General features: G+C 34.7%; 1 protein-coding gene across 1 annotated transcript in view; it reads left to right on the top strand.

Annotated features, from left to right (window-relative positions):
- The window catches only part of LOC109827376 (CDK5RAP3-like protein), a 16,377-nt gene extending 1,908 nt beyond the window's left edge, over positions 1–14,469 (top strand). The window contains exons 3-10 of the mRNA XM_020394380.1: positions 2,144–2,238; positions 2,320–2,414; positions 2,508–2,643; positions 2,768–2,917; positions 3,048–3,620; positions 10,190–10,398; positions 11,457–11,589; positions 13,914–14,469. Coding sequence (XP_020249969.1) covers positions 2,144–2,238; positions 2,320–2,414; positions 2,508–2,643; positions 2,768–2,917; positions 3,048–3,620; positions 10,190–10,398; positions 11,457–11,589; positions 13,914–14,045 — 1,523 coding nt within the window. The 3' untranslated portion in view covers positions 14,046–14,469. The remainder of the gene's footprint in view (positions 1–2,143; positions 2,239–2,319; positions 2,415–2,507; positions 2,644–2,767; positions 2,918–3,047; positions 3,621–10,189; positions 10,399–11,456; positions 11,590–13,913) is intronic.
- The last annotated feature ends 452 nt before the right edge of the window (positions 14,470–14,921 follow it).

Below are 14,921 nucleotides of genomic sequence, written 5' to 3'. Positions count from 1 at the left end.
TCAGCACTTAAGTTATGTCAACTTAGTGGACGTCCACTTAAGTTGACATAAGTTTTTCTGTATTCGAATTCATATTCATATCCATAATCCGAGTAAAGCTCAGTACTTCCTCAGCACAACTTCAATCGTCTGCACCCCCTTTGTCGTTATCTCTTCTAAAGGGATAATGTTTTAACTGGCGAGCTTGTATCATCCAAATTTCAAATAATATCATAGTAAAGCCATGGGGTGAGTATAGGATGCTATTAGGGTTGTAAGATGTGAGTGTAAATCTAAATCATCAAATGAGTGAATTTATATAGGTTGTAAGTAAGGGCTATTATGATAAATAAAAAAAGCAGGCTCTTTGAATTCCGTAATATACAAATGTAATTGCCACTTAAATACAATACAATTGAAAATGTAATTCTCATTTCAAGTATGCATGAATGCATGCACTAATGGTATTTTAAGTTGACACTTTGTTTGTAAATTGAAACGTATATTATTAGTTTGTCATATGTGCGTTTTAAGTGGAGGGGTTACAAAAAATAAAAGTTAATATTAGTGGATAATTAATAGGAGAGTTATGCCATTATTAAGAATGTATGCATGTAAGTATTTTAAGTTGATATTTTGTTTGTAAATTGAAACGTATATTATTAGTTTGTCATATTTGTGTGCATTCAATTCTCAGCTATTATGTCAAATACAACTTACAATCTTAAATTTTTTTTATGATAACATTAATATTAGATTAGTGGAGGGGTTACAAAAAATAGAAGCTAATATTAGTAGACAATTAATATGAGAGTTATGCTATTATTAAGAATGTATGCATGTATATGTATGTGTTTATGCAAGTATGTGTTTTATGGATGCATGTATATGGTTTGGAGGGCATTTTTGGAAGAAATGTTTTAACATATCTACACTCTTTTATAATAGTATTAGATTATATACCCTTAATTGGTCAAATTTGACAATTTAATACCTTATATTTTACAAACGTGAAAATTTTCATCGGAAAGTTCCCATATAACATTCATATGTTAATTTTGGAGCTTTCTAACCATCAATATTTATTAAATTACTACTAAACCTACCCAAATTCTAATTTAAATGCTCATAATTCTATTTCAAAAAATAGAAATTTAAAAGATTTAACAATGAATTCGACAAACTTAATAGAAAAAAATTATAAGAATAACATATAAATGTTATATGTGAACTTATGAATAAAAATTGTCACGTTTACAAAACATAGGGTATTAATATGCCAATTTTGACCAATTCGGGGTATAATAACGCTACGAAATATAATTGAGGATATATAAGTGCTAATAGTGTGAAACTATAAGGTATTTAAGTGCCATTTTGCCTATAATATAATGATATTATAATTTACAAGTATATACATTCATGTCCTGATTAATAAATAAGAATTAAATATGTGAAGTATAAAAACGAATCATAATAAACTAAGCTACATGCATTATATATATATTTGTAAATAACCCCTTTATCCACTCGCTGTAATTTTAACGGTTTCGAATGAATAGAACTTTTTACACGGCTCAACGAATGGTCAAAACACAACGGGTTCACCCTAAAATTGGTGTGTTTGGGTTTAACAATGTGTAGATCAAGTTCAACGGAGCGGATCGCAAAAAAAAATTAGGAAATGATGTGATTCTAGGCCGCGTCCTTAGGTGGGAGCCTAGGGTGTCACATTAGATTCACTTTTCCATATATTATATATATATATATATATATACACACACACATACATGGTCATATTGAAAATACATAGGGCATTTTAATGTTAGTAAAAAATTCTCTTATATCCTCCCATGTTGTCTAAAGCGTGTGCTTCAAAAGAAAAGCGCTTTATGAAGCGTGAAGCGCGCGCTTCAATTAATGATTTGAGCGCTGGCCGATGAGGCATAAGCTCCAAGTGATAAAGAGCTTCACTCTTGAGTTTCAAAGCGTCTAGACTTCAAAAAGTTGTGAAGCGAGGTTTGAAACGAGTTTCAATAAAGCTTTTTCAAACATTTTTGTTTTTCCTTCCATAATCTCAGGTCGTCGTCCTCTTTTCTCTTCACCAAGTCCCTCATTCCTATTCCTTCTCCCTCCCTAATGTTCTGCTTTTTTTTTCTCTCAGCCATTGGGTACATAGAAGCCAAACAAATATATAATATCCTCTTGAATTCAAACACTGAAAGTCGTAATATTTTTGGACGCTTAACAGGTTCTGCTGTAAGATTTCTTAAACCCCTCTTTTTGTCTTATCACCAGTTATTTTTATTGGTTTGACATGCATGAGATGTCTATCTACAGGGAGAATGGGAATCAATTGTGCGATCTTTTGAGAAGGACCATATCTTCCTTGGAGAGGCTGCTCAGATATTGGTCCAAAATGTGAACTATGAAATGTATGAAACTTGTTTTGTAAGATTTTCTCACATAAGTTAACATATTGATCCATGTATTACAACTAATTTTACTGATTGTCAATCTGGGTGAAGTCCCTATCAGAAAAAGCAGGTACAGAAAGTCCAGCAACAGTTGGCGGAGTTAGAACGCAAAGAGGCTGATATTAAAAGAAATGCTTCATTGTCGGCAGCTAGATATTATGAAGCCTGTCAGGAACTTGGATTGCAGGTTTACCTCTTAACTTTAGAAATAAATTATCTTCGATAATTGGGTTATCTTGTGTTTACTTCCTTGTGATTGTTGCATAAATCTATCTCATGTTAGGCTGCTAACTTGCTCCTCTGTTTCGTAGGGAAAAGATGTGAGGTTGGAACTTCTGGAGACAGCAAAATCTCTCCCTTCCACATTCAGCAGAATTTTGCAAGTTCTGAGTAATGATTCTGTGTTAAGAGCGATGGAATACTATACAAATTTTGTCATAGATGCTCATACCGAAAAAGAGGTATGCCTAATATGAGGAATGTTTTAATGTCCTTCCAGAATAGGACAACAATAAATTTCTAGTTTATCTGTATCAACATATATTGGGTGGTTGAAGCTACTATTTATACTTCATAATGTGATGCCTGCAGAAAGCGCCAGGAGCTGTTCTACCAAATTTGAGGCAGCTTCATGAAAATCCTCCTTCTGTTAATGTCTCAGTTTCTCAAGAAGTTCAGAATTCTGTAGAAGAGCTGTCAAATGTGGATCCATCATATCCTATGGGAGAACAAATTGTTGATACTAATGTCCCCACTGATGGTATTGACTGGAATATTTCTGTAGATGATACACAAATCGACTGGGATATTGGCAGTGTTGAACAGCCAGAAGAACCAGGTGATGTGTTTGGTACTTATGAAATGATCGACTCCAAAATTGACTTGCGGGATTCTGACAATGGTCATGGTGTGCTATCTGATAACTCATCCTTGAATAAAGTGGAGGAAGGACAAGTCTCTGGAGCTTCAGACTCAGAAATATGTTGGGATATTAGTATTGAAAATCCTCAAGTAGATGCAGTAGAAGCTCCAATACCAGGTTCTGTCTTGGAAACTCATTTGCAAAGAACTGCTGAATCAGCACAGCCCCAAAGTTTTGATCAGGAAAGAAGTCAATTATTAGAGACAGAATACAGGAATAAAATTCTAGATGATTTACTTGAGGTACTTGTGATTAGCTTAGTAGCTTCTCTTATTTGTTTTCGGGCATTCAGTCGTCATTCCTTTTCAGTTTGCCATTCTGAATAGAAGTCTCATTACTTAAATTATTTCAATAAGTACTAGGGGCCTATAATATATTATTATTGGAAATTTATGCCCTTACATCTATGTTAAAAGGTTTGATGGTATAGCAAATATTATTGGTATCTGATTAACCATAATTTTAACATAGTTAACATATACTGCTCTTTTATAGTGTTATGGTCTTTATAACATATTGTATATTATTTGCATCCACATCCTAGCCTGACATGTCAACTCAACTTAACGTGGCTTCAGATTTGATTTATAGATGGGATTTGCAGCTTGTGGATCCTGATATCCTAATCTTGATCTTTAGTTATATCCATAGGACTGGGTAAATCATATATATTTTAAATATAGTGGGAAGTCTAAGTTCTAATGTTGATTGAAATGGCATAAGATGAACAAACAAGTGGATAGTAACATAGGTGATTTTTTATTTTGAAGGGGAGCAATCATTCAAGTTTATGAAACGTAGAATGAAACTGTTAAGGTCCAACCTAAGCATGTAATTGGTGCTTGGGTTAAAACTTAGTCAGCCTGTCAATAGAATATGCCTCCCAATAATCGCCACGGGGTAGATACACATGGACATGACTATCCTAATTGTTGACAAATCTATTATTTGACATAGGTGAAGTAGCAGAAACAAATAAATGATAACCCCCTCGAACAATCATCATAATAACAACATAAGCTCTACTCCGGCCCATGAAGTAATAACAATACAGTCCCCACACTGGCGATATTAGTATCGAAATCAAATAAGACCCAAACCAGGTAAAGCACTCGCAAGATTCAGTTAGAGAAATTCCAACATAAAAGCTTACTCTAGACCATATCCGACCTAAGAGTCTATAAGTAGGAGTTTACATACATTCAAAAAACCCATGCTAATATGCTCCAAATACACGTTACATTATTTTAAGAAAAAGAATATTGAGAATTCCTAACAATCCAAAATAAACGTACTTAGTTTCTGCATATCGTTTCATAGTTGGTTAGCTAGACTAGACTTAGCCTGACCTCTTGAAAATAACTCATCAATCTTAATCCATAAGAATTATTAGTTGGTTAATCAATCCTAGTCGAATAGTGCTACTTCTTGTACGAATCTAATTAAATAAGATTCTGTAGGATACAGGAAAGGGACAATGTGATCTATAAGGATGGTAAGGTAACCAAGCAATTGATATTGCAAATTTCTGAATTAACTCGAAAAAGTTCCTAATATCCCTAAACTAAATGAATAATCTTAAATTTCCTATAATAATCAGCAAAACAAGATGTGATCCTTGATGTTAAGATGCGAGAAAAATGCAAGAATAACATACAAATATGAGAAAGAAAATAATAATGCGTAGAACTATGCATATATACTTAGCTCCCACAGGATTCCATAAAGAAACCAAATAAATGATGATAGTCATAGCTGCTGGCTAGGCATGTGCCATTTTCCAATCCTTAGGTGTGCTAGATTGATGAATTCATTGTATTTACTTGAAATTCACTTTCTAATTGGAAGCATGTCAACATTCAACTAGGAAATCTATTTCAGGGATGGACCTTGTTGTTAGAATATTGAATTAATGTTAAAAACTTGAAGGATGTTTGAAAGTATTTGGGGATGTCAAAGGGTCCGTTTCTGGCCTGGTTTGTTGTTTGGAGTATTTCAGTTAACTATTGTGTGGTTGTTCGGGTTGAACGAATGTCGGGGAAATATCGGACAACTAAAATCCATATCGAGGAAATTTCGGGGATACATAGTAAATATTGGAGTGTCATATTGGATAACGTGCATATATAACATAATGCCCAAAAATATAATTCAAACATAGTTAATAAAATCTAAGAATATAAAAAATGTAAATAGTATATGTTTAGAATAATTGTAGAAACTTAGGGAAAAGAGTCTCCTAGAATCTACTAAAAACTTTATAGGGCTAGAGTTTTTGCTAAAAACATTAAAGAAATTTTACTGAATTATATTATTTTATGACAAGCCATATAAAAGGACTTACAGGCCAACATATCGGTTGATATATCATCCATGTTGGGGATATATCTCCGAAAAATTGCCAAAAAGTGGTAAAGGATATTAAGAACAAATCATTTTGCGGCAAACCTTATAAAAGGGTATTGGCTGATATTATCACATGTATCGGGGCTATTTAAAACAAATGTGGCAACTGATGATTGGAAGAGGGGTATTGTGGTGAGTTTATGATAGAGAAAAGACGGCTGGTTTTGACTGGATCAAGCTGATTTAGTTGAGAGAGATTGAAAGAAATTGAATGTTGTAGTTGGCTATTAGTGATGAAAGAGAGAACTATAGGAGGGTGTTGGCAAACAGAAAAGAGACTTGTGTGTGATTGTGATGTTTAGGATGGAGTTTGGCAGTAGACTTACATAGGATGGGTTAGTGATTACTTTCTTTGATGGTATTAGAGAAGGGAACATAGTAGTTTTTTGTTTTAAAATTGTGTGAGTCGTTGAGATGGACAAGGCTCAGGGGCTTGCAACTAAACAGAGAGTAGAGAGGAATGAAGAAGATGTTGAAGAGGCAGCTAGGCTTAGAGTTACAGTTCGGTGTCGCAAGAGTGCAAATCACATGCAAACTCAATCTAAAATTTCAGCAATCAATCAATTCTATTTTGTTTTTCAAGTATTGAAGTACACGAATATTTATAGACTCGATAGAATCCTAATGTAACTTGGAATCCATGAAGTGTTAACATAAACTCAAACTGGAAGACTCAAATGCAAATTTTAAATCAAGTAACTAATCCTACTATATATGAGAACGAAAGATCCAATTACATAGACTTTAATCCAACTAACGTAACTAATGGACTAGATCAAAGATGACTCAACTAAACTCAGTCAAGCTTTCTTTCTATATATACTTTGTGAGTAGGTCTTGAAGCCTGAGTGACGTAGGACAATTTGAAGACCAAATGAAGATTTGGTCAATGAGTCAATGATCCAGTGGAAAGACTAATTTTGATAAATAAAATTGTTAGGAGATAAGGTCATCTTGATCTAAAAATTTAAACTAGTGTTTGATTGGAATTTTAGTTCTAGGATAGAGTTAATTAAAGTTTAAATCAGAATAGGATTACAAGTTTTTTTTTTTTTTTTTTTTTTTTTGAATTTTAATAGAGATAGGATTATAAACCCTATATAAAGTGTTGTATGTTTTCTTTCTATTTAGAGACACAGAAGTTATCAATAAGTTGATCTTTAGCATGTGATTTTCTATATTGCGCATGTGACTTACCAATGAGTGAAACAATTGTTTTCATAGGTCAGATGTTTTGTGCGTGAAACTGGCCTAAAGTGATCTTTGTTCTTTACTTAGTTCAATCTTGTCATCCTATTAGTTTAGATTATGTACTCTTGATTCATTTCTTATTTTATTGTAATTCCTCTCCAAAAAAAAAAGACGTTGTTCTGAAGCCAAACCAAAGCACACAGCATCCTACAATTCCTTTAATGACCGATGACATCATTACAACCTCATCAGGTTCCCTTTCTTCAATAGCCAAAGTATTGCCTCATGTGAACACCTCTATTCAATCAGAAGTGTGAACAAAAACATCAGATCTTCCCCAAAACACTATACAACTACATTGTTCATCATCCCCATCTTCTCCCTTCTTTGTTTTCTGTCTAGCACAGTGAAACCAATCAAACTTGACTTATTTATATTTTATTCGTTCCTAGTCACTTGGTTCCTGTTGGCTCTTCCTGGCTTGAAAATCTTCATCAATAGTGAATGACAAAAAAGAAAGCTATCCAACATTTCTAGATCAAATTTCATGATCCCTTCATCAGGCAACTAATTGACAGTCGGAGTTCGCTGGTCTGTGCCAATGTATGATAAATATCTGAACTCTGGGGTCATGTATGTTAAGCCACAATAGTTTTATAATGATAATTACTTACTGCAAATTGGTTACGAGTTTCAGAATATAAATCATGCGTATGCTGGGCGAATAATTTAGCTTATGCACTAGGTTTTGAATCTATTGGCATTGGAGGAAAATCTATATGTTCTCCTCAAATGAAATCAACTAAGTGGAGCTATTGACTGAATTATTGTATGTAAACTCAGCTGATAGGTAAAAGAAAATTCCAGTTTGACACTTTTTTCCTAACTAGACAACACACCAATCCCCTAGAGTCTTATTCACTACCTCAGTCCAACATCCATTTGGGGGCAATATGTAGTTCAAAACTGTAGGGACGTGTTAAGTTTTCTGCAAAGCGTTTTTTAAAAATAACTTGTGAACCATCATGTTCCTAGGGACCCTATCAGAGAATTTTCTTACGAAGCCGTGTAAGAGGACAACCTTCTGAAAGAATAATATGTGTGACATCAACAATCTTCTTGAAAGGGATAAAATGTGCAATCTCAAGAATCAATTCATTGTAACAAAATAGAGTCATGCTTCATGAAAGTGTGATAATTATAGCATGAACTACATGCTAATATCTCACTCATTGTGCGAAAGGATATACGATACTGTATATAATTTGCTATGTTAATTCCTACCCCTAGGCATCTGGCTGGTATGACAGTGGGAACCATCACATGCAACATCTTGACATTTACTGTGAAAATCTCACTGTGATTATAGTCATCTCAGCAAAACTGTTCTTCGGGTTTTTCATGTGCTTTTCCCTCATCAACTGATCAAAAAATGTGTTGAGAATGCATAGGGGACTGTGCTTATAAGAATCCTCATTAACTATGGTGAAACCTTCTATATGTATGGTTGGATCTTAACGCTGGAAATTTCAATAATCTCTTTACAAGTAGGATAATCCTTGATAATATGCTCGAATTGCACTTGCACCCTCATCATTTATAACGCGATCATCTTTCTACCTATAACGAACAAATGTGTACTTCTTGATGAACTCAGTCTAGTAAAGTGCATCAATGCTCCATTTTATCTGAGTTTAAATACTGTAGGGTTGAACGTCGAAACCCAACATAAACTCTTTTGGTGGTCGGTAGTGACACAAATTTCTTAAGCTCTACACCTTCGTATTACACTCCCAGTGATAGTTTGAGTAATTTTGTTTAGTCTCATCAACCTTTCACTAAAGAAAGTGACTTAATGTTCCTCTTGAATCAACAAGAAGAGTATTTGTGTAGTAATCAATTTAATGATGAGCTCCTCAAATGTTCTAGCAGCCAATTTACTCCACATGAACTTCCCTTTCTTGAGACAATTCTTATTTGGAGCCCTGAAGGTACTAAACCCCTTAACCAATCTCCTATATAATGTGACATGATGCCTTTCACATTGCTGTACTAAACCCAATTTACCTCTCTTTTATCTTTTTTAATAAAATGTTTTTGAAAGAAAAAAAAGAAAAAACCCTCATGTTATCCAAATTGCATATTAAAGACCCCCTTTATCTATCTGTTCCCTCTTCCCCTAAGCCTAACCCTTGCCCAAACTGCCATTGGTTTCTCTCCTCTTCCCCTAACCCTAGTGCTAACCAAAGGACTCTCTCTTCTGCTGCTACGTTCATGGTGTTAAGCCTGAGTCTATGAACTGCTCCAATGCCTCCTGCAAGTGGCCTGCCTTAGTGTAAGTCTATTATATCTGAGCGTATTTTTCTTTCAAGAAAATTTCTTCTGGTCAAATACATTTGATGCGGGACGATGGGAATTTTAGGGTTTTATGTTATGGATTTGGGAAATTTGGGGAAGAACAAAGATTTGGGGAAAGCTAGGGTTTGAAAAATTAATAAGATATGACCACGAATCGCAACTCGGGCCTTAGCTTCACCACCATTGACTCAATCTTAGAGATCAAATCAATAACCCAAAGTTTCACAAATAAAACAAAAATTTCTTCAAATATTCATTGCCTTATTTCATAAAATTGACCTCTTTAAATAAGCCTTCAACAACTACAAGTTCACTCCCATATCCGATGTGGGACTAAAAAAGAGCGAATACAATAAAGAGAATAAAAGTAACACTAGCTAGACTCCAAGCCTTCTCAAAATCAAAACCAAATATAAGCTAAAGCAACACGGCGACGGCGGCGAAAGTATGTGCGAAGTGGAGGCTATGCGATGTCCTCATCAACATTGTTTTAGTGTTTGTTAGTGTCGAAATAATCCCTCAAATTTTCTTTCCTCATATCTTCTCTCAAGCTGTTAGACAATGCGCAAATTATTTTTGTTGTTAAAAGTTTCGGTATTTGTTTAAACCATAGGTTTCATGTTTGGCTTTCTGTTTAGAAAGTTGGTCTTTTATATAGGCTTCTTGGTTGCTGATAAACCCAAAGAGTATACAGTTTTGGTTAACAGATAGATAATTCACTACATTGTTACTTGTATGCACGCCATAAATATTTGGTTTCTTTCCTTTTCAAAGCTTTGATCTAGATGAGGTTTATGTACTATTTTCCTTCAGATATTTGAGACATTTCCTAAATCATTAAGTGCTTTTCTCTCAGATAAAAGCATTTTTAAACCAGCGGTTGATAGAAATGAATAGTGAAGAGACTTCCTCCTTGCAGCATCAAGTTCAGGCAGTAGCTCCTCTTGTCTTGCAACAGTATGCTTCTGATGCGGTCCAGGTAATGCTATTGGAGGTCTCTTCAGCTATTTCCTTGCTTACAAACCGGAAGACACGGGACTTGATAATGATCCTCAACTCTAAAAGGTGAGCCTCTCTTTGTGAATCATGGGTTTGTGCGCATGCACATATCAAGCCACACTCACCTCATGCACGCAAGCATACACACGCAAACACATAATGACACGGGCGTAGGGGTGTTTAACGGTTTCGATATGTCCGAACCGACCGCAACTGTATCCGATAACGATACAGATACAGTAGCCAAAATCTGAAACCAACTGGATAAGGTTTCAGTTTCGGATATGATTTTCCCTTTTTACTCGGATACGATTCCGGGTACGGTAATCAGGTTCAACTAGTAATGGTTCGAATATCTGGATGTTCACTTTAAAAAAATATGAATCACAATATAATGCATTTACTAGGATTTGAACCTTGGGCACTTAGTTATAAGGCAATTAGCCTAACCGCTAGGCTACAACGGACCTGCTATATATCTGATTCGCATATTAATTAACATAGTTTGCGTTTTTCCGACTACCATCCACCGTGTCACTAAAATCGTAGTGCTATAAGCTAAATGAGACTGTTGTAGTATAGTAGACACTTGTTCAATGTTTAGATTAGATAAGTGATTCCATCTCTGCATGTACTATCTCATTCTATGTGATTATACATTTTTTGTCATATCCGATATATGTTTGAGTCATATATGTTTCCTAAATATCCGATTTGTATCCGTGATCATAACTGTATCATAACTGTATCCAATTCTCTAATATCCGAACTACCCGAACTGTATCCGTTTTCGTTTAGCGCGAATATAGTCTTGACTTTTTTAAACGGATGCATTATCCGTATCCGTTTTTAGAAAGCGAATATGGATATGGCAAGTGTCATATCCGAACCGTATCCGGACCGAATGCACCCCTATATGGGCGTGGACAAAAGGAATTCATTTTTTCACGGTTAAAATTTTCTTTAATTAATCGCTTGAAAGATTGTTATTAATTTGAAATCAAATGACTTTACCATAGAGAATACAAATTAATTTCTTGAAATTCTTCCTTATAGTATTAAAAGTTCTTTAACATATTTTTAGTTTTTAGTATCTGATACAGCGTTCTCTTTGGGAATTTTAGATTTCTTGACAGATTGGTGTCAATGTTGGAAGAAAAGAAGAAACATGAGGTGAAATTAAGAGAAAGTCTGAATGAGTTGTCTCTTAGACGAATGGAGCTGCAAAATACACTATCATCATCCTGGCCTAAGCAAGTAAGTGCATACCTTCCTCTTCCTCTTCTTCTTTGGTGGTTGTTACTCTGTTTAAAAGGCAGGTCCTCTGGTGTGTGCTTTAGGTGCTTAATTGAGGAGACAGTGGTGCTACTTGTAGTATTTAGAACAAGTGATTATATTTGATACTTCTTGCAACATCATTCTCTAGTCAGTTATAAAAACCTAAAAATTCTTGACATGTTAATATTGAATCTAGCATAATCAAATAAAGCTCACTTCAACTTCTTAAAGTCATCAATGCAGGCAGATGTGTGTTTTAGGTGCAAATCATTGAGAAGATAATAATGCTACATGTAGCATATTTAGATGCAAATGGTCATATTTGATACTCCTTGCAACATCATTCCCTAGTTAATTATAGAATTTAAAGATGCTCGACATGCTGCTAATATGGAAGCCCAGTGTAGTCATATAAAGCCCACCTTCAACTTCTTAAAATCATCTATGCAGGCATACCTGGATGACAGTTGAAAGTGATATATTTGTCTTTGGAGTAGAGTATCAATAATATTTTTACATGTTACATGCCACATTCTGCCATGCTAATGCAAACTAGTATGTGGCATCATTTTTTGCTGCCCAATCTGTCTTCTTATCTGTTAGGATGTTAGCCTCACATATAATCCATTATTACAGTACTGTTTCTTTTCTGGTCCTAGAATTTGAACTTCTGTTTATTGGAGAGGAATTAGCACGGATCCGGATCAGGTTTCCTCAGGAGCATATGATAGACTAGCTATGGTTGAATAAGTTTTCTACTTTATAGTCTACCTTAAAATGTTTCTTTGAAAATGAAAAAAATTGGATTCCAGCCGTGTCTTCAAATTCAGAAAAATACCTGGAAGTGGTTTTGATTTGACAACTTTTCTACTTATAGTTATAGTATATACCTTAAAATGAATCCTTCAGAATGACAGAAATCGGATTCAAGCTCACTCTTCAAATTCAGAGGATGCCAGGAAAACTTGACACATGTTTTCTATCGGTGGTATAATGTAACTAGAAGTTTTGTTTTTAACCATGCTTTGCTTAAAGCGGCTTGTTTAACCATTTTTCTCTTAGCAGCGTGCTGGTCTAGTAGCAGTGTATCAATCTAGTAGCAAGTATACAAGTGTCAGACTTTTTGCATCTTATTCAAGCTACAATCAGCTTAGACGCTTCTTCTTAATCGTTCTATAAACTGCATGATCTCCTCAAAGGAAGTTCAATTATAAAGCATTGACGCTCCTTTATGGCTCTCATATTGGTTGCCAACATGAGTCAGATGCCACATTATATGTCATTAGCACTGTATCCGACACACCTAGCGAAGTCCAACCTAAACTTTTGATATTTTGGGTTCATAACACAAGTGGATACTATTTCTGTAGTTGGGTTACATGAGATTTAATTAGTTTATCTATGATCATAAATTAGAAAATCATTCACACTTGGTTGAGATTTAGCCACATCGCATACGAGAGAATCCTTCATATGACAAGGATACCCATTATTCTCATATATTATGTAATAGGGGGTTTGTCAATGTGAGTAATTGTAATATTAGATCCTATATTCTTTTTTACTTCTACATTAGATCCTCTAAATCTTCAATTTTCTAATTTACATCCTGAATCTATTATTCTCATTATTATTTAATAACGTGGTTAACACCTCATGGTTGGATTTCATCTATAATTGTAAGATATGGTTAAACTTTTGGGACTAATAAAGTTGGGGGTGTTGTTTGGGAATATGAAAATTGAGGCCTCGTATAAAATTAAGAAAGAATTACGGCCTTATATGAGAAAACTCATTCTTAAAAGGGTGTTATTTAAAACAACTTAATAAATTTGGGGGGTGTAAATTAGAAATATGAAGATTGTGGGTCTTATGCGTAATTAAGAAAGCATTTCGGATTAAACATGGCAAAAACCCTACATATTAAATACATGTTAAAGTATATATAATTTCTGTCTTCCCATATACTATCCTTAACAAATTTGAAATATTTATTCAGTGTTCGTACCTGTACGACAAAGCTGTGTAGGCGTAACATAGTACTTCAGTTATATTTCTATACCGTCTTGGTCCTTTTGGAGATCGCAGAATGGGAACTTGCAACCTGATAATTATAATCTCTATTCTAACTTCTCATAATTAAACGAGATTATATTTTTATTCATCTCTGTTGTTAACTTCTATTACCACAGAATCAGGTCACCACGGTCTACAGTCTACCCAACTGCATAGTAAATTACATAATAGTTTTCCTCTTTTCCTTGAATGAAGTGATGAAGCCCATGTTTTCTTGTATATAATAGGAAGCAGCTATTGTGAGAACAAGGGAGCTAAAGAAGCTGTGTGAGACAACACTTTCATCCATGTTTGATGGAAGGCCTGTCAATATAATCGGGGAGGTCAATACATTGTTAAGCACTGGTGTCGGGGCATGATGTGTTATTGTTCATCTGGGGATCTAAGCAACTCTGTTTCAAGCACATTGATGAGGTGGCCTACTCAAACATTCACTGCTTCTGTTGCGCTCCACAGTTTGAGGTTTTGTGAAGAAATTAGTGTAACTGTGGCCATTCTGTGAAGAAATTGGCTTACTCCTAATGCAACATTTATAACGTGGATGCTCAATACCACTGCTGTGACAGTGACGAATACATATAGCAAATGATAATGCTGATTGACTTGAATTCAAAGAAGACGGACAAGAAACATGATAAGAGGCTTTATACTTGCTGATGCTGGTTGTTCAATGTTCGCTATATTTTTTTATTTTTATTTTTATTTTTCATAAGTGATTTCCAAACTATTTGATGGTACATGCTATTATGGGTGATATGGATAGGAACAAATTCTTCACTTTAACGGATACTTTTTTAATTTCCCCTTCGCTTGCTTTGCCTTCTTTTGTTTTTCTCTTTATCCTCTCTCTTTTTGACCATCTGCGTTTACCGGTACAGATTTTGTTCCCATCCGACTTTCCTAGTTCAGATTCTTCTCATTTAAAATGCAGTTTTCAAAATTTAGCAAATCATAGTGTCATTGTATCACATTACACGTATCTTGTATTTGGTCTCATTTGGCTATCATATACTCCAGCAAGGATTACAGGCATCTTGATTTAATATGCTGTGACGTGCCCGTCCTGTTTCCCTGATTTAGAGACCTTGAGATCTAAATCAGTATGTTGCTCAATATGCAATACGTCAAGCAATACATTTAGCTCTATTGTAGGCAACGTCCACAATATCCAACAGGTATTTGAAGGGCCCAGGTAGTGGCACCGAGAACTGCCTAGTCTCCAAGTTTTGGACCAC

The sequence above is a fragment of the Asparagus officinalis genome, unplaced genomic scaffold (genome assembly GCF_001876935.1).
Source record: "Asparagus officinalis unplaced genomic scaffold, Aspof.V1 AsparagusV1_Un169, whole genome shotgun sequence".
In the NCBI taxonomy this organism is placed as follows: domain Eukaryota; kingdom Viridiplantae; phylum Streptophyta; class Magnoliopsida; order Asparagales; family Asparagaceae; genus Asparagus; species Asparagus officinalis.
Note: the sequence above shows the minus strand (reverse complement) of the source record. Positions and strands in the feature narration are given on the sequence as shown.